Consider the following 24565-nt stretch of genomic DNA (forward strand, 5'->3'; position numbering starts at 1 on the left):
ATTAACTCTGTACTGGCTTGCTAAGATAGCTGATTTGTAGTAGTTCACATTAGTGGTCATGAAATGCAGTGTCAGACTTTTATATTATGTGTCTCAAAGTTAGTTTATAAAGTTTGCAAAGTTTTTTGTGCCAAATATTTGTAAAAATGATCATTTTCCATCCTCATTTTCACTCTCTGTGGAAAACACTCAATATCAAGGGCCGTTTCCTCTTGCAGAAACGGAAGTAAACGCCCACTGCTGTGATTGGTTAACTTTATGATGCCGTATCCAGGCCCTCCTTTACAGAATGCCTTGTGTTTTGATATTCAAGATAGCAAGCGCTGTGATAGAGCCATACATGTCAGATCCCGAGGCAGAAAAAATTTAAATAACGGGGTATATATTGATTTTATTAGCAACACAAACAATGATACGCTTGGTGTCTAAATAGCATTAAATGCTGATTTGATGCTGGTTTATTACAAACACACGTAACACTGTGTCTACACTGGACGCGAGTGGTACGATGCGACAAAAGACAACAGAACCCATTATAATCATTGATGCTGTCTACACTAGATGAGACGTGTCACAACATGACAAATCCCGACAGCAAACTGATTCTCATTATATTTCTCATTCTGACTCATTCTGTTTCTGATGTACCCCAAGCGCTCATGCTACTTCTGACATGAATGACAAATGGATTTGGAACATTTGCTTTGTTGTGTCCAGTGTAGACTCAGTGAGATTAAAAATAAATGTACTTACCTGTGTTGCCTCCAAGGACAAAATGCTTGGCACTGCCGTATCTTTCAATAAAAGGTATTTTGAAAAACCGGCAGCATGTTGAGAACAATTCACAATAGTCCATTGTGAAATGTGAAGAGCAAATGTAAACTGTAAATGTAAAAATCTTTCAGTCGCTCAGGCACATCATTAAAAATAAATTTCAGGTGCAGATGCTTGACCTCCACTGACAGAACAATGTTTGAGTTTGATGGTCTTACTCAACATCTTTATCCAAAGGCAGTATTGCTCTTGTGATTGAGGGACAGTTGTTCAGAACACATCTCTTTGATTACATATGACGATGACACATGTTGAGGGGCATGTAGAGAAGAATCGTGACATCGTGATTTTCACAATTCCACATACGGGCATTTGATAAGGGTAGAAAAAAATAATTCATATTTTAAACTGGGGAGTTAGTTTTGAGTTCTGAAAGCTGTGTATGTTTTTATTGTAGAGTAACCTATGTGTAAAGGTATGTTCACGTCATGTCGTAATTACGAGATTTCAACTTTTAAAGAGCATGCGTGTTTAAGCACTGATTGAAGACTGTGAAATTCCATTAAGCTAAACTGTGCTAATTTGCAATCAAAGACAGCAAATCTGTCAATTGTGGGTGCGCTGTAATATATGAGATTGAGAAAATAGTCAGGCATCTATGGCAGAGGCTGGCTGTTAATCCTATATTGTTGGGGAAATGTTGACTGTATTCAATCCTCTTAGTCTGTAACTTTTCATGGATGAAGAGTCAGTGATTAATCTGCAGGCTTTCAGCATAAATTCCACAACCAAATCCAAAATCATTCCCAGGAAAATCTCTGCACATTACTGATTACACATGCTTTGCAAACAGGATGGATGTGAAACATTAGCTCTGTTTCAAAACCTTAATAGGCAGCTACTTTTGGCAACATCCTACCTGTCATGGTACCTCATAAGTACCTCATGACCGATTCTGAATGCTTTAGTACATAGGCAGAAACTTTGCAAGCCTCATGAATTGCACTCTGCATGGAATTGATCAGTACAATCAGCACAAATGTTTGGCACAAAAATTCAGTCCGATTTTCGCATGCAGTTTGCCTGTTTAGACCAATGTGTAACAGCAGACGGGCTGAATGAAAATCTGACAATAAATGGTGCTTTTAGAAAAGCAGAAATATCCTGGTTACTTTGGGACACAATAAAAAACCATAAAGAACAGTAATTTAGCCAAAATGAGGTATCTTAGATGACAGCATAATTAAAGCTGCAGTCCGTAAGTTTTGCCTCTTTGTCGCCATCTCTGTTTGAAACCTGCAATTGCAGTTTTTTGTGGAATTATCATCTTTACGTGGGTTGTGCATCGGCACGGCTCCTCAGCGCGGATGAATCTAATGTTTGCTGTCAGTCACCACACCGATGTGGATACTGTTACTTCGGAATCACAGATTCTATATCTTGAAGTATGCCCAAAATAAGAATTTTCACCAGAAAATGTCATCTGAACAAGTAAGTAACAAATCTGCCACTTTTGTTCTGACTAACTGAGAAAAAATCTAACTATCGCTTAGCTCGGATCATGTCAAACCTTGCAAATTATTATTATTGTTATAATTATTATTGTTGTTCTCAAATTGTTAATGTTAACAACATCAGTATTGTGTGAGTATGTGTATTTAGTGTGTATTAGCATAACCTGTACGGGTGAATCTCCAGTTGTCACTGATGATTGTCATTTGGACCTTTCTGGATTATAATCCGCCATCAAAATGATACGTTTAATTATTGTAGCTGCTGTGAGAAAAGGCTATAAATGATCCGTCAACTGCAGCATCCTCATATGCCATATAGCCTACTAGCTGGGACTCATTCTTTATGTAAACAGATGTAACGTAATGACGCAAAGACGAACGGCTGCATGCTCAAATTTCCTGCGGAAACCCACCAGTACCAATTTTATTACAAAACATTATTACAAGCTTATCGTTGTGAATCGGGCTGAGGTAAGGAGATAGTTTTGAACACTGGCTGGTTATGTACTTGCTCAAAAACTGATTTTGGATATTTTTAACCAAAAAAGTTACGGACTGCAGCTTTAAGATGCCTACTTAAATTTCCAGAGGGAATATTTGTCTCATATTGTAATGGCTAACGGATTATACTTTGCTTCTCTTTTTAATCTGAGAGGTAAAATGTTCAATAGAGAAACTTTGAAAGCATAATCCCATAATGTATGTGTTTCACATGATATTTTAGTGGCTTTAATTAAGAAGCAGAGAGTATCCAAAGTCACAAGATGGATTTCTCAATGGAGTGCACTGAGAAACAGAGAGGGAAAACTGTCCTTTTGGGATTGGATGATTAAAACCTATTGTCCCTTAAAACCTGCACATGATAACACCATCTCACTGGTTTGAAAGATTCTCAAAAACTAGGATTTCAGTTGAGCTAATCCAAATCCATGTTTTTCTACAATAACTGTTGTACTGCTGTGCTAAAATGTGGATTTTGACCAGAAAATGTGTATTACAACAATGCAGATACTCATTTTAAAATTAACAAGATTTTTTCTGGCTCATTTTCACACAAAGAAAGCAACAATAGTCACTACAGCAATTCCCGGGGACGCCTTTAAAAATATCAGGTCATTAATCCTATCGAATATAAAAATAACTGAGACAAAAACAGAATCTGTGTCTAAATATATTCCCAAACACATGCTCAATTGTGTTACCAATGACAGAAGACGCCTACAATTCTCTGCACTGGCTAGCATTATATAAGCAGCAATTGGTTTCTCTGGCAATATATCTCTCTATTTCTATCTGACAGATATTCCCTGTTTACCTCCCCTTCACCTTTTCACTGTCTGTCTGTGTGCACCTAGTATGCTTTTCGTATGCTCTATGTTCATTCCACTGCACTCTGGAGAACATGCCCAGAGAACACGCTAACAGTAGCAAGCTAGCCATTTTTTTTTTTTATTTGTAAAAGCGACTGGCTAAGCAGTCATTAACTAGTTTTATCCCACTAAAATTGTTGATGGTGGAAAGGAGGAGTAAAAGCAATGGACAGACACATTTCTCAGTTTAGACCAGCATAAATGTCCATGTTTCTAGTTTGGTGCTGGTCTATCTGTTGGGCTCATGATGTGGAATGATGGGTTGGTGCTTGTTTGGCCTGTGAGACCTGGCACATTGTGAGATCTCATTTGCATAGGTCAACAGACATTTGCCATGCAGCAATGGGTGCCAGTCCGCCCAAAAATTAAAACACACACAGAACACATGTCCCTTTCACCTCCCCCATATTGATGTTAAAAGACGACTTGGTGTTAATCTGTCAGAAGAATATACTTTTCTGAGCCTTTTGCACATGGCAAGGTGGCACACTGAACATCTAATATTCTAGCTTTAAAAAATTAAAGGGGTCATGAACTCCATTGTTTTATTGTTTTATAATGTTTCCCGGGGTGCACTTATAATGATTTTTACATCAGAAATTGTCATAATTTAGAAATAAAAGGCATTTTTCCAACCCTTATTTTACCCCTCTTATTTGAACGCTCTGTTTTAAGGGGCGTGTCTGCCTGTGAGACTTCGGTGTAAATGCCCACTGCTGTGATTGGCTAACATCTTTGCATATGAAATAGCTAAGTATTACTCTCTATGTGGAACTCTCTAGAAAACTTTTAGCACTTTTTTACTATTACAGCTCTCAAGGTTAACTAATCGTGAAAGTGTTGTATTATAAAATTACATTTAGATCTATGGCATTATATTTAGATCAGGGCATGAAAGGTTGCAGTGACGAACATTGTAGCCGATCACAGACATGTTGTTGAGTGCATGAATGCAGTGATCTCGTCATTGCAACTCAATTTCTGCATACTACTGTATGTTTTTATAATAACTAACAGTGCAAACATGATGTAAATAAGAAATTCATTGAATATAACTGGAGTTTTGGCAAGAGTCCAGAACTCAGTCACTGATAAACTTGCGCTGTTTGATTGACAGCTCCTTTGATTGTAAAGGGAGCGTTTTTGATTGCTTTCTATATATAATTTAATCACAGTTTAAATAACAGATTATTTTCATCCTACTAAGAGAAACAATGTGAAGTTGACCGCTTAGTCACTGGTTTGATTCAAGCTCTTCTCTCCTTGTCATCTCACTAACACGCCAGTGGGCGGGGCTAACGTTGCAATGATGATGTAGGCGTTGATTTCTTCTGCAGAGGCATTCTTTCACCAAAGGCACATTCCACAACAGGTCGTTATCTGGGCTTGGTTACAAAAAAAAGCTGTTTTTGGACTAACAAGGAAGTTTCCAGTCCTGAAACTTACAGGATATTCTTATAGTATGATGACCTCTTACATGTCAAAAGCTCAAGGAAAATTTGATTTCTCAATTCATGACCCCTTTAAGCTCAATGGACAACACTTGTGGCATAATGTTAATTACCACAAAAAAATGTATTCAACTTGTCCCTCCTTTTCTTTAAAAAAAAAAAAAAAAAAAAAAATATGGTTCACAGTAAGGCACTGATAATCAACTAAATATACAATACACTGATAATCAAGCGATATACTGTTATAAACCTCCTGACGTCACCCACACTGCTGAGAGTGCAATTAAATGATACTTTCTAAAAATGACAATGGTGAGAAAACAGCAGTTAAGAAACCATCCAATCATAGCGATGTGGATATGTTTGCACAAGCTCTGCAATTTAGCACTCCATTCATGTCACTTATTTACAGAATATATTACATTATATAGGTAATGCTTTAAAGCAAGCAGATTTGACTTATGAATAACTTCAATTTTCTAAAATAAAGCAGCTCACCAGTCTGTTCTTGCTATTACTCTCATCTGACCTCGATGGACTGAACAGAAGAAATTAACCAGAGAAGATTTCCACAACAAAGAAGGCGGAGACTCAGTGCACATCTACCAGTATTTACCGGCTGTAGTGAACTTTTCCAAAAAGTTAGATTTGGCAAGCTGTTTCGAACTCCCAAAACTAACAAACTTAGATTTTGTTCTAACTGACATCACACCAGATTTTCGCTTGAAGTACAATAAATCAAGTCCTCAAACTATATTTCGGTGTTATGCTTATGCTTGGGTATGCGCACAGTGTGCATGGTGTAAATTTCGTCATCAGCATAGTATGAACTGTACATGCATAGCCAGATTTTTCTAACTGTGCATCCTCTTTATGCTCAGCTTTACGCTCAGCTCGCAGATTTGCCATTTTTTTCCAATGCTGGCTGACCCGTTGTTTCACAGTCGAAAAAGAAACAGATGAGACGGAACAAAAAAACTACTGGAGGAGACAGTAGCAATTTATAAGCATCTGTGTGAGGCGGTTTACAAGATACAGGCAACTCTAGTCTAAATGAGTACAAATACATTTGATCGCTCATAACTTCTGGAGAGTAACAGAGCAGACACTGGACAAGGATGAAACTTCTAGTGTGTATGTGTTAAGTTTTTGTGTTTGCACATGCTATCAATTGGAGTATACTTTGAAAGGCTATGTGTTCGGAAGTACGCATACACTAAAGAGTTCATGAAAAAATGAATGTATACTCTGGGCTTTAGCTTAATTTGCTTGACTGGTATTGAACCCAGAATATTCCTTTTAGGGCTGCAACTAACGATTATTTTGATTTTTTAGGCTGCCCTGACCTGTGGCACAAACCGTACATTGGGTATCAGATGTCTAATAACTTAAGCACTGTATATAGTGAATATAGTTTAAATCTCTACTCTACATTAAAAATGAAGATAGTAATAAAGATAAAAAATAAGTAAAACACAAACTCTGCGTTAACCAACAGGCAAGATAAATGTTCTGCAGGAACACACACATTCACTCTGGACACAATCACTTCTTACTGTTATTTCTTTATCCTGTAAAAAGGCTATAAGAAACATCTTACATTTATATTCAATTACATGTTGCTATCCCTTTACAGTTACTACTCTCATAAAATACTTGAATGACATGTTGATTTTTAAATCTAAATTTAACTTTAAACAACAGATATTTCAGCAAAATTAATATTTTTGCGTTGAATATTAAGTGTCTCCCTCTCTACCGCGATCCGTCTGTTTGACGTGGTGCGCGCGCCGGCGCTCATTCAGTAAAGTTTGAAGTTTAACGCAGACTGTCAGGGCGAGCCTTTATGCAAAATGGAAATGTTTGCATGAATTTGTAACATTTACAGATAAAAATATAGCCGCTGAGGACGCACATGCATCTGTCAAAGCGCCTGACAGGGCAAGCCATTACGCTAATGCATTAGCTTGAAGCTTAAAATAAAGAATTCTCATGTTTTGATCAGCTTTGATCACGTACCTTTCCTGCAGCAGTGCTGTAATTTGACACGACTGGCAGAAGTTTTTCGTGCACAGTGGGCAGACCCAACTGATCGATAATGAGAATCGTTACAATGATTTTCATTATCGATTATTATCGATTTTATCTAATAGTTGTTGCAGCCCTAATTCCTTTAACCATTATTTATGGCCTGGCTGACCTCTGAGTGGAGGAGTGATAGGCTGGGCAGATGCGATTGGTGTGGAGGGGTGGATAGTCTGCATATAAAGGAGAAAGTTGATCGAAGTTGGGCACCATGCCACAAGGAGGAGAAGAGGAGGCAGCTCAGGAGGGCCTAGCCTCACGCCCACGGATCGTTGGCTGAACATCTGATGCATATGGCTCACAAAATTAGGAACACTTCAGGAGTTTTGAAGTCGTCATCTGAAGACGATGATACACGGCGCAACTTTTTGAGCAATGTTGCCGAGTGATGTTGCTTTGGCACTTTCCCATTGAGAATGGGCAACAAATTTCGATCTAAAGTATCCAGATAGAAATTTGTTGCCCATTCTTAATGGGAAAGTGCCCAAGCAACATCGCTCAGCAACATTGCTCAAAAAGTTGCCCCGTGTATCATCACCTTGATTAGTTGAATTCTACAGGATTTCCAGGAGACGTGTGTGTCGCGTTCTTTAACGGTCCACCTGGAATGATGCCGTGAAGCCAAACCCCATGAAGCCAAATGGAAGAAGAAAGCCGTCATGTTTACAACTTTAACAATGGGTGCTTATCAGGATCTACAAATTATGGATTTTCAAAAGTATGTGAAGTATGTAAAGTTTGTGGCATAGACTCTTTAAAATAGACACCGGTCTGTTTTTGTAGGGACATCGGCGTTACATTTTCACGCCCCTAAAAATGATGTGAAACAAAACGAACTGTGATAGCTTTAAATGTCAGTAAGACGGCCTCTGGGCGTCCTTGGCCAGTGAAAGCTGCTATGGAGTCCAGACCTTCTGCCGTCAGTCTGAAGTTCTGGCTACACGAGACTAAGGAGGGCCTGACTCATCACAGCCAGTCAGCACCCCGCCTGCGTCACGACCCGTACCAGGCGTCCACCGCAGATCTCACAGTGAGCAAACACGTGGACTTGTGGCGAATGATTAATCTAATTTTAACAGATCTATAGCACAGCCAGACAGATTGAGAGAGATGGATGTACAGATAGAGCTCGCTCAAAATTGATTGCCTTCTGAAGGATGGTGGCGGAGGATAGGAAAACGAGCGCTAGGGAGAAAAGTGAGAGGGGCGGCGACAACGAGAAGGAGGGTTTCCTGGGCAGAGAGCCTGCACTGTTAAAAAAAAAAAAAAAATCCTGCCGTTTTTACAGGATTACTGGCAGCTGTGGTTGCCAGAATAAATCTGGAAAAATACAGTAAAAATTTTAACATATTTACAGTGCAACCTGTGAATTTAAAAATTCTGTAATTGACAAAAAAAAAAACATTCCAAAAGCCCTTTTCTGCTGAATTAGAAAGGCCATGCTGCTACTAAAATCGGTTTTGTACCTTTAACATTTACTGTACTAAAATATAATAGGGGTAAAGAGAAAACCACATGATGAAAAAGTTAAAAGCAGCTTTTCCGCAAGCTAAGGTAAATACTAAAATATTGAAGGTGTCACGCAGACAAATACAAAAACACCATAATGGTAACACACATGACCCATTTAAAATGTAGCATAAATCCCTAATGTACATAAACATAATTATTAAAATCAAAAACCATCAAATGTAAAGTGTCACACAAAGAATTCTGGAAATGTCAGTTTGTCTTTTCACTGTAAATTTTAAGATGATTTGTCCTTTTTTTACTTCCAAAAAAAAAACCAGTACATTTAACAGTATTTTACTGTAAAGTTACATGAAATGTAAGGTTAGACCCCTATATACAGTAAAGGAACTTACTGTTAACCAATTAACAGGGGTTTACTGTAGCATTTTTACAGAATTTTACAGTTAAAATAATTTTTTATAGTGTGGGGTACAGTACTGAAGTATCTCATGGCCAGAGTATGAATGTTTAATGGACGTGGTGGAGCCGGGCGGGAGGAAGCCGAGTGCATTGCATCAATGGACAGCTGAAAAATGAGACGCGAGGGGAAGTGGTCCAGTCAGGGGGCGGGGGGAGAGACGATCAGCATGCGGCCTGGCTGCCTGGCTGCCTGCCGGGCCCACGCACATCAGCAAAGCTGCATACTCACACACGCTCTCTACATCTCTGTCAATTCATTGTGAAGTCCAGCAGCCTGTCCTGACGCACATGATACAGCGGGATCCTAAAGTGTACATGCAGTCTGGCATCTCTGTCTCTGACTGATGACAGTGTTGTCATGGCTGATGATAGTGTGCTGTTACACTGTGTCCTAAACAAACATGAAGTGATAACACGACAAATGATAAAAGGTATCACTTCTTCCTCTACTCAGAGATTTTGTCCTAATGAGCAATGGTTTCTATTTCTGCAGCCTCAAGCTGAGTAGTTCCACCCACACTGAAATCTCATTGGACAGAAGTACCACTCCTCATTAGGGATGCACCAATATTAAAATTCTATACTATTTTGTGTAAATAAATTAAAAACATAGCACAAGTTGAACACACCTATTGTCTTGTTTAGTTTCTAATCATGGGCTTTCTCTCAATTCCAAGAACGCAAAGAACAGACTTGCATTCACGTGGAGACTGGTCTTGCCAGGCTACCTTGAAAGAACGAACTCGGAAGGACGCGAGGACTAAGAATGCATGCTTGTGAGAACTGAGATGTGCTGCGATCTTGTTGCTCAACTGATCGTCCGAGCATATTATAAGTAGTAGCGGCCAATGCACAATAAATAGCCTACAACATAGCATCACAAATGTCACAACCTATTAAAGGCACAATATGTAAGATTTTTGGATTAAAATATATATTATATGTTTTATTAGACAAAGGAACAACTGATTGGATACATAAACAGAAAACTAATCATTGTTATATAGCTCAACATGTTTAGTCTTAAAGGGCCGTTTACCCGACACCGTTATCAACTAAAAAAACGGGGAAAAAAAATTGTGCGTTTTGGCCGTTTATTTACACGATAATGGCGTTTTGGTGGTCTGAAAACGCAAACTTTTGAAAACGGGTTTCAAAGTGCAAGTTTTTGAAAACAGGTCTCCGTGTAAACAACAAAAACGTGAATCTGTGAAAACGATGACGTTATGCACATGTGCATTACATGTTCAGTCTGTAGTGTTTCATCGCCATCTAATGGCCTGCCAGCAGAATACAGCGTTTTTAGTCATTTTCACGGATTTGTATGAATGGGGATCGTTTTGACAATGCTGTCATCTGTACACGGAAAAATTTAAAGGAAAACTTCTCCGTTTTAAGCATATCGTTTTCGTGTAAACGTACACTTAGGCCTATTGTTTGAATCTCGTTTTCTTGATTTTCAGTGAGTACCATGTTTTTATCATGCCTCAGAGACAACACTATTTTGTCAAGTGGCTAACATATAACACAATCAGATGCAGCTTTACTTTTAGTAGCAGTAATACAGCATTCTCTCCGTCATACAATATGTTTTAAAATTAATTGCATGCCATTTAACAACATAAGCCATCCAGCATTTATTAATATGATATTCTAATAATGATTTAGCTTACTGCAGTGTGCAACAAGTGTCTCACAGCAGCCACCGAGCGAACGCACTGAGTAACGTTATAACATATCTTTCAACACACTCAGATGTATCTAATATGATAAACAGCGCTGTGTTACCTCATACGCTTGACCGGAAGAAGCGGAAGTGGCGACTGTGGCATAATAAAAGTTCGCTGCTGTCGAGCCGTGTGTCGCGCTCATCTCTCATTAGCAATCACTCTAGTGGCCTCGTTCCACTCGCACAGCACTCGGCCCTGCTCTGCTTCATACAAAAGTAACATTAATAATCTCATCCATGAACATGATTTCTACCCAAGTAATGTCCAGATTCTTTTCCACCAGCTGTGAAGTGAAGATGATATTTCCCAAGATTCCGCGCTCAATCTCGACATCATCAAGCTACGCCTTTGTTTTGAATAGGCGACCTCTAGTGGTGAAAATTTACATATTGTGCCTTTAAAATATTTATTTCATATTATTATAGACATTACTTTAATATCATTTTATTTTACTGTGTGTTTGTGAAAATATGTATGTATGTTTAATGTTACCTATGCTTTGTCAAAGTTAAGATTCTTTTTAAAGGTGCAGTGTGTAAATTTATAGCGGCATCTAGCGGTGAGGTTGCGAATTGCAACCAATGGTGTGCACCCCTCCCTTTCAAAGCACATAGGGAAGCTACGGTGCCTGACATAGGACAAAGATGTCATTGTCTGAGACAGCAGAGTAGCCAGTCAAGCAATGAGGTTTCTTCTTACTTCTAACAAAGAACGGTCTCTGCTTCTAATAAACCAGATTACTACTACTACTACTACTACTACTACTACTTCTTCTTCGTATGTATTCAATGTAGTGACGATGCAAGCTGCCTCTAAAAACACCAACGAAGAAGAAGAAGAACAACAACATAGTGACAAAATGCACTCTGTAGAGCAGTTTGTCCATTTAGGGCTACTGTAGAAACATGCCGGCGGAAAATAGTGACTTGACGTGGAGGTTCTAAGGTAATAAAAACATGATGGTTCATTATGTAAGGTCTTTACACCACTGAAAACATAGTTATGTATATTATATTGCATGTCTGTCAATAGATCCTCCTAAATATTACACACTGCACCTTTAATATGCCAACAAAAATACCGCAGGCTTTCTTTAGGTCTTTATCACTTTTTTTTTTTTTAAATTAAGCAAAACAAACGGACATGATTCTCATTGTCCCTGTCTCTTCATCGTGTCTGTTACACACCTGTTCCTTGTCTCGTTAATCATCTAGCCCTGTGTATTTAATCCCTTTGTTCCTTCTGTTCATTTTCTTGTGTTTAATGTTATGTTCATGTGTAGGACCTGACATATCTTGTTCATTAAAAGTTGCTTGCTATCGTTCATTCTGCATTCACACGTCTCCTTTTGGGATTTATACTACACGCACCCCAGAAACATTCAGATAGCCTACATCATAACCTGAAAAACTGAAGAGGTCATCTTTGTATGTGTACCACAACCAGCTAATGCAGAGCTAATGGAAAGGTAAAAAAAAGTAGCATTTATTTGTGATAAAAATCTTTTATAAAGAATAAAAATATTAATTTCTCTCAAAAAAAAATACTGACCCCAAACTTTTCAACAGTACTGTTCCAAACCCAATAATTGCAAACTGCACAAACCCCAAATTCACCTTTATGTTTCCTAATATTATACTGACTCATACTCTGAACCACTAAGAAATTTATTTTTCCTCAACCACATGCTGGATCATGATTCTCCCTCTGCTCCCTCTGATGCCGAGTCAGACTAAATGCCCCCACCGGGCATCATTCCTCCATTAGTCAACACATACCACACCGCTGGAGTACCATCTACCAAGCGTCCTTGATTGTCATAATTTTCATTTGTGCCAATCAAAAGGGACATTTGTGTTTCTGAAATCAAGAAGTGTTTCAAGATATCACTGCAGTATAGAAGCAATGAAGCACAACACAGAAACAAGGTTCTTCAATCCTTTTGGTGTGCTGTAGGCCGTGGCCACATCACAGATGCAGATCTAAACAAGAGCAATGAGAGTGTATCGATCAATAGGCCCATGCTCTCAATTCTTAAAAGATCAAAGACTTTCTGCTCAGTGATTTCCAAAGTGCTAAACCAGATGTTAAGCTGTACTTAGACCAAGAGGCCGATTTCCACTGACTATACACAAAAAAACACAGTTCTTTCAATCCCGGTGTGGACGATACATAAAATAAACTAAAGAAAAGGTTAAAAGGTAAACAAGGTTCTTGAAGTGGTGGTAGCAATTTCAAAGTGCCATTGAATATAGCCGAAAGACGGTTATACAAAGACGGTGCACTCAAATTATTATGAATGGGAGAAAGTGCAACGCGCAATAAGGAGAAATAAGTCCCGTCCTCTAAATAAAAGAGCCAATTGGTAAAGTCATTGCATCACTGCAGCTGCCATTAGAAGCTCCAATTGCTATAGAAACATTCAGTGTTATGAGAAGCACGCTTAGGACTGCACATGCACATTTGTTGATGTAGCCTGGAAAAAAAATAATTTTTTGTCATGATTTGAGGGTTTAGATTCAAAATTTATGAGACAGTTGTTGTTAGATTTCATTGTTGATTTCAAGTATGAAATTTAATTGTAAGCTTGGTGAACAGCTTCAGAGAATTTGATGTTTCCCCATTCAAAGAGATACGAGCTGTGCTTGCATGACTGAAATAGCTTGTTTCAAAGATGGCCACCGACTTTGATAAAAGCATCTGCCAAATGCATAAATGTAAATTTGATAGATTTACATCATTGTATAAAATCTAGATCTTTAATGGCACTTAAATGGAGTCAGTAAGTGTCATGAATAAAATGTGACGTGAATAAAACAGTCATCTGGCATGTTCTCCAACATGTGTTTTTCATGTGTTGATGAGCTTGAATTAGAAACATACTTTCTTTACTTTAACGCCAGAGATAAGTCATGCATAATTAAATGAATTCCACAGGGCTTTTTTGAAAGTATCTATATATGGAACATCTTCCATAGTGTTGTCTTGCATGCATCTATCAGACGGAGTAAGAGGAAGACTGTATTTGGGGGAGGGGGACCTGAGTCAATGCTGGCCCAAATACCAGCTGATTGACATATAAGGGTTCGTGACTTTTATGGAACAAGTCCGTCGCCCTGGGCCAGCGGTGGCCTGTTACTTCCTATCCACATCAATCTGGACGCAGGCCTGCCTTTGGTGAAAAATTGATGCTAGAGCACTCAAGGCTCATGGGGTATCTAGAGTATGTGAGTGATGAGTGATTACATTGACGAAGATATTAAGAAATTTTTTTTAGAAGACCAGGGTTTAAAGTTACTATTAAAAATGTAAATATATAATATAGGCAATAATTTAGTACAAAATACTTTATATAAATAAACAGTTAGTTTCTAACATTAGAAAAGTATTATTTTATACATTATTTTTATACAACTAATGCAATGTTTTACAGGACAAACAAAATGAGATAACAGCCCAAAGTACTGAAGCCCAATATAGATTAAACAAGTTAAGCGAAACAAGTTACAGTATCCTTGTTAAAAAAAAAGACCTTAATAATCACGAATGATCACCATTTTGAATAAACTATAACCATAAAAATATTACAATATGGTGATCCTTATATGAATATAATGTATCTCTGCTCATTCTCAACTTTAATGTGTTCAGAGAAAGCACAACAAGACTACAGCAAGGAACAACAAAGTCTGTAACTTATTAGCAAAGACAATGAAATCACTCTTCTATCATTTCATTATTCTCCCCAAAAAAAGACAAACTCAGATAATGGCCAGAATTTTTAACCAACTTCCTAACAGTTGAAGGAGACTGTGATTAATAGAAACATCCAGTGCTGAAAGGCTCTACCCACAAATTTCTGAATGAGACAAACTCTTCCATTGCTTCAGCGGGGAGTCTGCTCAGGCACATGGTTTGTACTGGCTGTGGTGACGGACTAGACTGAGAGTGTTGAGGAGAGGGAGTATCAGAGACAGGAAACTGCCTTTGAAGTGCTGAGAAAGTAGAAATGGAATCCAGCCACAGACAGAGATAAGACATTCACTTCAGTCTACAGTGCTGGAGAGCTATTTGAAGATTTTTGTCAGTTTTTTCCTGTTTAAACTGAACAAGATATCCTGAATGCAAATGCGACAAAACATGATGATTCACAACCTACTGCATATATATTATATAAATTAATTAAAATTAAATAGTCAAAGTCTATTTCACTGGATGTGCTGGTTTCGGCTGCAGTCATGACCGCATCTCCTAAATCAAACACTTGCGATTCAGCAACTACCTGCTAATGCGCTCGCATTCACGTAAAGTAGCCTTTTTGACAAGTTTGAGTGAGTAAGTGCAAAACGCACAAGATATAGTACCTGACCTTAGATGGCAATATCACTTCTTTATAGCAGAAACAAACTGCTGCAGAAAAAGATAGGTGCTCTGCAAAATGTAATGTGTGATTGCATTACTCATCACAAATGTATTGGAGTAAAAAGTACATTAACTTATTCAAAAAGTAGAGAGTAAAAAAAAAAAAAAAAAAAAGAGTAATATAATATACTATAAAGTAGCCAAAAAGGTACTTAAGTACATTATACTCATATTTACTCAAATACTTTACACCACTGTTTGCACTTAGTGCACATAGCCGATGCCATAAGAAAAATGAACTTTATTCAAGATAAATGCCTGGTTTCAGAGACAAGGTTTAAGCCTATCCCAGACTAAAATGCATGTTTGAGTTGACTTAACTGAAAGCAACTTGCACTGACTGAATCTCTTCATTGTTTGGTCTCAAGATGCACATCAGTAATGTTTTTTTTTTCTAAGGCACGTTTATAAAAGCTACTTAAATGTCCTAATTTAACTAAAGCCTACTGTTGGCTTAATCTAAAACCTGTCTGTGAAACCAGGACAAAAAGTCTTAAACTATAATATTAAACTATAATAAAAGTTAAAAATGTACGTGCTTTAATAGTTGTAATTCCACTTTGTTCTTTATAGCCAAAGCATTTCCCCTCACTTAGAATCACTGGACCCAACAAAATGCATTTGGAAATTGGCTGCCTCAGCTGTGCCCTCTGTGGTTCGAATTCTGCAGCTTTCCATGCAATCAGCGCAAGTCAGCTGTTTTTCATTGTTTGATTGGAAAGGCTGTCATGGATTTGGCTGGATTAATAGCTGACATTATAAATCATAATTACAAGACATTGAAAGTACCGGTCAAGAGATCCAGTAAGTTGAAATACAGGGTTCTTTCTTTGAAATCTGTAGTACCAAGACACAGAAACAACTATGAAAGTGACATGCTCATGTGAGTTGTGTTGGAAATTCAGCCAGATGTGATGACAGGCTGCTTGTTTGTTATTTAAACTATTTTAATTTTTCCACAGGGAAGAATCCTACATGCTTATCATTCCACTGGATGAGGATCAAACTATCACAGCCTGAGGATGAAACAGAAGTGATGACTGTTGGAAAACACATCCAATGTTATCCAACACCGCTTAAAAATGAGCAGCTGTCAGGTCCCCCGCTAGCCCTCCTCTAACAGGCTTTCTATGAAACATAGACTGCGGCACAAACCTCCAGAGCAAGCTTTCTTTAGATTCTCCATTTCCAGCTGGCAGCTACATCAACAATGCCTAAGGGTTAAAGAACCCGGCAGAATCTAGGCTGCTAGCAGGTGCTAACTGCTAAAACAAATCACCATCATTTCATATGTACCCACATCAGCTCAAATCACATCCCGTTTGCCCAAACCAAGGAGACAAACTTTTGACTGGTTAGCATGGCCTGTTAGCCCCTTATGGTAGATGCTGTAACAATGATTGTAGGGTATATAATATAATATAATAATATTTGTGTTGCCAAATGTACTGACTTTGGTACCAATCGGTGCTGAAATTTTAAAAATGTGATGCTTTGAGTGCTGTTGAGTGGATTTGTAAATACCTCTGATTGGCCTTTGTGTTCATGCGCTCATCAGATATGTCTTGGCTACAATGATCAACGCTTCAAAAACGTTGTAAAAAGTCGCAGATCAGTCTGCTGATAGATGCCTGGTTTCAAACGCTCCTGTGTGTATCTGTTTAAGCGCTCAGTGAAGAGCATCAATGATGACTATTTATGACGTTTTTGAAGCGTTGATCATTTTAGCCAATCACAGACATATCCGATGAGCGCGTCAACACAATGAAAATCAGAGGTGTTTACGAATTCGCTCAACAGCGCTCAAAGCGTCACATTTTTTAAATTTCAGTACCGACGTCAGTACTTTTGACAACTTATAATATAATCTCAGCATATTGGAACGATTTCTGAAGGATCATGTGACACTGAAGACTGGTATAATGGCTGCTGAAAAATCAGCTTTGCCATCACAAAAATAAATTATATTTTAAAATATATTTAAATAAAAAATAGTTATTTTAAATTGTAATAATATTTCACAATATTAAAGTTTTTACTGTATTTTTGATCAAACGTATGCAGTATTTGTAAGCACATAAGAAAATTATTATATAAAAAAACTGTACTGACCCCAAACTTTTGAACAGTATAAAATCTATTATATTATATGTTTAAACTTTCACTAAAAGCCTTTCTTCCACCAGAAAAAATAGTCCCTGACCATGACGAGTAACAGAAGTTACATTATTACGCCATTAGATGGCGGCAAAGACTGTTTTTATGAGTCTGTCAGTCAGTAGCGAAGACTTTTACATTGAAAAGACTGAATTGTTGTGAACACAGAACAAGACGCAACTGACAAATGCTTTGACTAGCCTGTCAGTCATGGGAAAACCCCTTAACTGTTAAAAGGACAAGATAATACATTGGACATTTAGACAGATTTTTTATTATGAACATAGGACTGACCTGAAGGAAAATGCTAAATCTGAATGCAGGTAATAAACTCTCTCACTCGATCTTTTTCTCACAATACTCTTCAACATAATACAGTAAGCTTCAATGAACAATATCAGTTGAGAACAAATAGTTTACGTTGCTAAGAGTGTTGTGTAGTGATACACAGAACCGTTGGGTAAAGCGGTCATAGCCGTGTTTTATCGTGAATAAAACACAGCTATTGACCAATCAGAATCAAGGACAGGAACTAACCGTTTTATATTATTTTATATTATATATATATATCTGATAGCTCAAGGACATGATATATCTAAAGGACATGTTAGCCAAAATGACAGTCTTAGCTAGAACAAATATGTATTATTTTATATTATATTATATTATATTTATATTTAAGGCTCAGATGATTAGCTCCAATCTTTTGAAATGAATGGAAATGCTATCTGATAGCTCTTTCCAGGTATTATAAACCTTCTTGGTGTCATTCTAGATAAATTAAAGTTAGAGAAAAATATAAATTTGAGCCCCTGCCAAAATTGACATTTGTACAGACACAACACTAGTTTAAAAGGGGACAGAGGTTGGGCACACGCTCTTATCATGAGGGAAGATGGTCTGTTCCTAGGGTGGACTACTGGAGGTCTCAACAAGTTCAGTGTGGTCGGCTAGCATTGAGCCTTGAGGGCCTACCTGGAGGCATGCATCAGCTCATGACTCTCAGTCTGCTGCCTCCCAGTCCTCTGTTTAGACAGAGCAACAAAGCATAGATCTGGCACCTGGCCAGTTTTGTAGCTGGTGATTGTGGGCCTGTTTGCCAGCTAACAGCTTGAGATGGGAGGGTGAGGGCAGGGAGAGATCTGCATTGGGGCTGGGATAGTGCAGCGTGGCTCTGACACACAGGAGGGAGACACTGAGCGAATGTAGCAAAGTGCACAGTCAGAACAGCAAGGTGAAATACATCTCACTGTCAGATTAAGGGGATGACACAGCTCAAGTTTAGCAAGGTAAGATGATCACATTCTGCTTTTTATACATAACATAACAATTAGGGTTAAATAACTTCTACTTACAGCAACATATCAAAGCATGTATAGTGTCCCTTTTGACATAGGAAATGTATAATTATTCATAGTGCAAGCAATGAAAAAGTTCTCAAAATGTGACCCAAGATTGGATGCTCCTTGCTATATGTTAGCAGCCCTCTAGTGGACTAGTTAGAAAATTGCAGGGCTATGTGAGTCCATGAACTCAACATTTGAAATAAAGACACACCACTTATTTAAACTAGTCTGAACTGAAGGTCGATCATATTCACAGAACACATCTTGAATTACAATTATGATGACTCCTTTAGAGTGGTCTGATGTTTAAAAAGCAAAAGACATCTGAGGAAAGTCTGGAAAGGCAGAATATTCATAAAGTGAACAACTAAAAACAGTCTACAGCACAAAATGACTGATACAGTATATTAAAATACTACTGAGCACCATACCATACATATTCCCAATAAAAGCACCTTCAGATGTGTAATTAAAGTTCCCCAGTGTATATTTTCAGAGCTTAAATGTATTTCAAATGAACAGTGAAAAGAAAAATTACAATTTTGTCATCATGCAAAACCTAAAGGACATGTTAGGCAAAATGACAGCCTCAGCTAGCACAAATATGCAATGAAAGTGAATGGTAACATATCCTTTTATGTCCCACAAGAGAAAAAAATCAGTAAATGTTCATTTTGGAGTGATTAATCCCTTTAATTTGACAGAACACACTTAATATGAAGTATACAAGCTTAAAGTTGCTCATAGTATTGCAGAACAGGTGAATATGGATGAATAGACAGCAACAGCTCAAACCCTCGTTTTGCAAGCTCAGATGACTTTAAAAAACTAGCACTTAAACAGAAATGTAACCAGTGGCATAGTAATAATATATGCATAGAGAAAACTATAATCCAAAATAATTATAAAAACTCAGAACGACCCAATCACAGAAAAAAAAATATATATATATTTTAAAAACTCAGCAATATTTTACAACAAACTTAAGGCTGAATATAATAAATTGCACTTCAACTCACCTTGAGCAGCTGTTCCTCTGGTGCTGAATACACTTGCTATCAAAGTGGCCACATACCAAATCATAGTACTATTGCCAACCAGAAAGAAACCTCATCATATCTCAAAGTGCCCCTTTCAATAAATCATTCTTAGCCGAGCCCCTGGATGTTAGACACACTGTCAGCAGCTGATACCCTTTTATTCATGCCCTGCATACTTTTCTCCGACGGTTCCCTTCATTCTTTCCCTCCCCTTCTTTCCTTTCGCATCCTCTCTCGATGAAATAGAGCACCTGCACCAGCGCACGGCAGCCAGACGCGGCTTGATGGTAATGCCAGCGTGAAACCAAGCATGACAATTTAGCTGTTAGCTCCGCCCCCGCTCGAATTTCATTGGCCAGTGGGGGAGGCGTCGGGGCGGGTATTGGTCACCTCTCCGTCGCTCTCCATGTAAAATCTGAGAGCACCGAGTTTCAAGGTGAGTTGGAGCGTGAAGTGGCGTTGGAACCGCAGTATCATGCGCAAAGGCGAAGTCGTGTAAGGAGCCTGTCGGATGCCCACCATAGGTACAAGGCTTCGCGTGTTGTCAAAGTTAAATGTGTGGAGGGGTAGACGTCAGACTTTCGTGTGGGAAGGAAATCCTCAACCTGTATGCGTCATTCGCATTTCATCCCAATGATCCCATCGATTGCACTGCGCGCGGTGTTAGGATTGAGACATTAAACTGGAGCCACACTGAATTCTCCGGGAGTAGTGATGTCACTTGTTAGTGACATCATGGTTGAACCAAATTTTTTTAACTAGGAGACAAGTAACTAGAGCACTGTAATGATATGACACATGTATTATGAGTGTGTGTGTGTGTGTGTGTGTGTGCATATATATATATATATATATACACACACACACACACACACACACACACACACATATATGTATCATCAGTGCGTGCCCCTGCAAGTCCTACAGATGTTTATATGATTCATTACTTGGTAACTCCAACTTTTCCATAAAAAAAAAAAAAACGATCTGTCATTTACTCACCCTTAAGTAGAAACAAAAAGAAGAACTTTTGCATACAGTGGTAGCTCACGGTGCCCAGACATTGTTTCCTGAACTTCAAATATTGATTAAAGATGTTAAAGATGTTTTCATTTTGACAGTTATCTTGTCTATTGTATTTTACTAATTTAGAAAATGCTAAAAGGGTCAGATTTGATGCTATAAGGAGACAGTTTTAAAGTAACTTAGTAAAGAGAGAGAGAGAGAGAGATAGACATGAGTGAGGATTTGTAGGCGTAAAAGAGAGATTTCAAGTGTAGTACATTTGAAGAATTTATGTTGTTCATTTGCCAGGTGACCAGATTGTAAGACCACAGAGTCAGTTGCCTTTTTCTCATTACAAAAGATTAAAAGAAAAGGCCAAGAACTGGCAACACGTCGCTTTAACCATGGATAAAATTAGGACTGATTGAAATTTACCCTAACCATGGATAATGATTATTTGTAGCACAATCTATGATAGTGAAGTCTAATAAAATAAAACTTGTGAATTCTTGCAATAGCAAGCAACAGCATTTTTGTTTCACAGAAAAAATAACAGCTTAAAGGTTTGGAACATCATGAGGGTGAGTAAAAATAATAGAATTTCCTCTTAAAGCACTTATAAAAATATTTTAGCTGATGCATCTAGGCTATTATATATTGTTAACATGGAGCTATATGCTGTTTTCAGTTTTTAAAAAAGTGTTTAAAAGTTTAATTTCCAGAAATACAGAGGTGTCAAATAATTAGAGTGTACAACAGCATACTGTTTAAGCATAGTTTCCTGAACAACATTATAATGACCTATCTGAAGGTGATTTGTGGGGCTGAATATCCTTATCTGCCTTTCAGCTATAAAATGGTTATGGAAATTGAGAGAATTTTGAGGCCTGTGTGTTATTTTCAGTTCAGATGATAGCATAGCACTTTGCAGCTGGTGTCAAACCCAACAGACGTGCATTTCTTACCTGAGGGAACACATATTTTCATCTTTTTACCTCAGGGAAAACAAATATATCTTACTGTTAAATAATGTATATATAGCTGTACTTGTACTTACAAATACTTACAAATGTTTAAGCAGGTTAATAACTCAAATGAGAGGGTGGGAGGAATAAATGTACATACTGAGACAAATGAGTGAGAGGTTACAAGAATTCATAAACGTTTTTTTTACGTTGCCTCTGAACAGTGTCTTATCATTGAATGTGGGTTTATACATAATAGATAAGGACATTACACTGGAAGGAGGAGCCATGGTGGAGACTTGACAGGCAGAACCAGGGAGATGACTGACTGAGATGAGGCTGATGGAGATGGAGACCCAGGTGGAGCCAAAAAGCTGAAGAGACTGGGCAACATAGAATTTCCTTGAGATCAGATGAAGCCGCGGAGACAAGCGGCCGAAGCAAAGCCAGGGTGCCGCAGGACTGAGGTGGAGCCGGTGCGTTTGAGGACTGAGTTGGAGCTGGAGGGAAGGCAGAGACCAATGGAGGTGAAGGGGTGAAGGGACGAGTCCATGGCGATGGCAGAGTGACGATTGACCAAGGTGGAGCCAGAGGGACAAGGAAGCTCGGTGGAGCTGTAGGGATGATGGTCCCAGGTGGAGCCGACAGGTCGACAGGCTGAGGTGGAGTAATTGGCTCGGAGTCGAAGGTACTAGGCAGAACAAGATGGTCGACAGTCCAGGGTCGACCTGGCAAACTATCAGCCCGAGGCGGATCCATGAAGCACCGAGCAGGTTACATAGAAGACGGGCTGATGAGAGGCATTGAAGACAGGGCTGAAGGACTAGGTAGTGCAGGCAGGGGTTTAACATACGGCCTTCCTGGATGATACTGGACAAACTAACAGTATAAAAGCGAAACAGGCAGAACGTTTATGAATGGCTCTCTCCTTTGCTGATGGGACAGGGCTCCACTCTATCCCCTCCACCAAAATATCCACAGGCACGGACACTATTGCCGACTTACGCACCTGGTCAGATGTGCTTGGCTCTGGCCCTGGGTTGATAAACAGCTCAGGCGTCAGCTCTAACTCTGGCATCACGGCAGGTTTGGGCCCTTTGTCTGCGGTGGGCTCTGGCTTTCTGTCCGCTGGGTTGGTGACGGCGGGTGGCACAAAGTGCGTGGCGTGGACTGTGGCGTGGTGATCCTCCTCCATCTCGCCGATGGTAAAGGGGGATCCACAGTGATACAAGTCCCAGTCCACGTACTTCTGGAAGCTCCCTCAAGGTCCGTCTCTGGGCAGGCACGCTCGTCTCCATGTTGAGACCTGCCCGGAAAAACACACACAGGCTATTGTCCTCATAGTGGACCAGATGGTATAAGTCCAGGAAGTCCTGCATGTGTCTCTCAAAGGAGCTTCCCCCTGGGAAAGGAGGAGGATTTAAACTGCTGCTAGATCCATTAGTGGTTTGTTCTTCTGTCAATGCAGTTGCAAACAAGATGAGGAAATGAGCAGGATCTATTCGCAGCAGTTAGATTTTAGTAATAAAGACAAAACAAAGACACTCTTTACTTGAAAACAGGAACATAACAACCATTTAACCCGATGAGAACAGGCAATGAACTGAAGGAAACACAAAGCTTAAATACAAACAAATGAATGACAGGTGCGCATGATAATCAAATAAATGAAAAACCATAGAAACTAACTGAAATACAGGAAACTGAACTAAAACATGTTAAACCCACCCAAAACAGAAACAATACATGAATACCCATAACACAGTCTAAGTGGATGGAACTGTTAAAGTCTATAAGCATTGGCAGAACACCAGAATTTCCTTTAAAACATTGCTCAAATGGACTGTATTTGACCCTTTTAATTGTAAGCGAAATGCTACATGTGAATTTACAGCTTGAGCTGTCTCCTTTTGGGCTGATTTGTGGATCTTCAAAAACCACCAATTTAGACATGCATTAATGCTATAATGGTACAGAAGTACAAAACATGTTTTGTTAAAGATGCACTAAAAGGGTTAGTTCACCCAAAAATGAAAATTCTGTCATTATTACTCACCCTCATGTCGTTCCACACCCATAAGACCTTCGTTCATCTTCAGAACACAAATTAATATATTTTTCATTAAATCTGATGGCTCAGTGAGGCCTCCATTGACAGAAAGATAATTAACACTTTCAGATGCCCAGAAAGCTACTAAAGACACATTTAAAACAGTTCATGTGATTACAGTGGTTCAACCTTAATGTTATGAAGCGGCGAGAATACTTTTTGTGTATAAAAAAACAAAATATCGATTTTAGTTTACAATATGATGGGCGATTTCAAAGCGCTGCTTCATGAACCTTCAAAGCCTATAGGTCGTTTTTCAAGCACCTTATTACAACCTATATTTACGTTTTAAAGCCTCTAGCTGGCATAAAAATAATTACAGTGTCATTTTACGTCTGTCGTCATGAAATGACGTATGACTGTCATTACCAATCAAAATGCGTGTTTATTTAAATGCAATGTGTGGAGTTTTTACACCATTTCTCCTATTTCCATTTAGCAAAACTCATTTTTTTATTAACGACTACACCCACCCCATCCCTAAACCTACCCTTAGTGATTTTTAGTGCATATACTCATTATGAGCACATACGTTCCCTGGGATCGAAACCACGATTGCATGATCACATGATTGCATATTGTTATTGCAATGCTCTGCCAATTGAGCTACACGAAACCCAAACTATGACGCAGATAAAAGGGAACAATGCATTAAAATGAAAGT

At 38.6% G+C, this 24565-nt stretch overlaps 1 protein-coding gene across 17 annotated transcripts in view; it reads right to left on the minus strand.

Annotated features, from left to right (window-relative positions):
* The window catches only part of igsf9bb (immunoglobulin superfamily, member 9Bb), a 135640-nt gene extending 115237 nt beyond the window's left edge, over positions 1-20403 (minus strand). For 3 of the 17 annotated variants that reach the window (XM_051878931.1, XM_051878940.1, XM_051878941.1), the window contains exon 1: positions 19801-20401. In XM_051878931.1, coding sequence (XP_051734891.1) covers positions 19801-19864 — 64 coding nt within the window. In that variant the 5' untranslated portion in view covers positions 19865-20401. Of the gene's footprint in view, positions 1-19800 lie in introns of all 17 variants that reach the window. The other 14 variants (XM_051878929.1, XM_051878927.1, XM_051878928.1 and 11 more) reach the window with 11 other exon arrangements.
* Between the last annotated feature and the right edge of the window lie 4162 nt (positions 20404-24565).

Source organism: Ctenopharyngodon idella, chromosome 21 (genome assembly GCF_019924925.1).
Source record: "Ctenopharyngodon idella isolate HZGC_01 chromosome 21, HZGC01, whole genome shotgun sequence".
Lineage (NCBI taxonomy): Eukaryota > Metazoa > Chordata > Actinopteri > Cypriniformes > Xenocyprididae > Ctenopharyngodon > Ctenopharyngodon idella.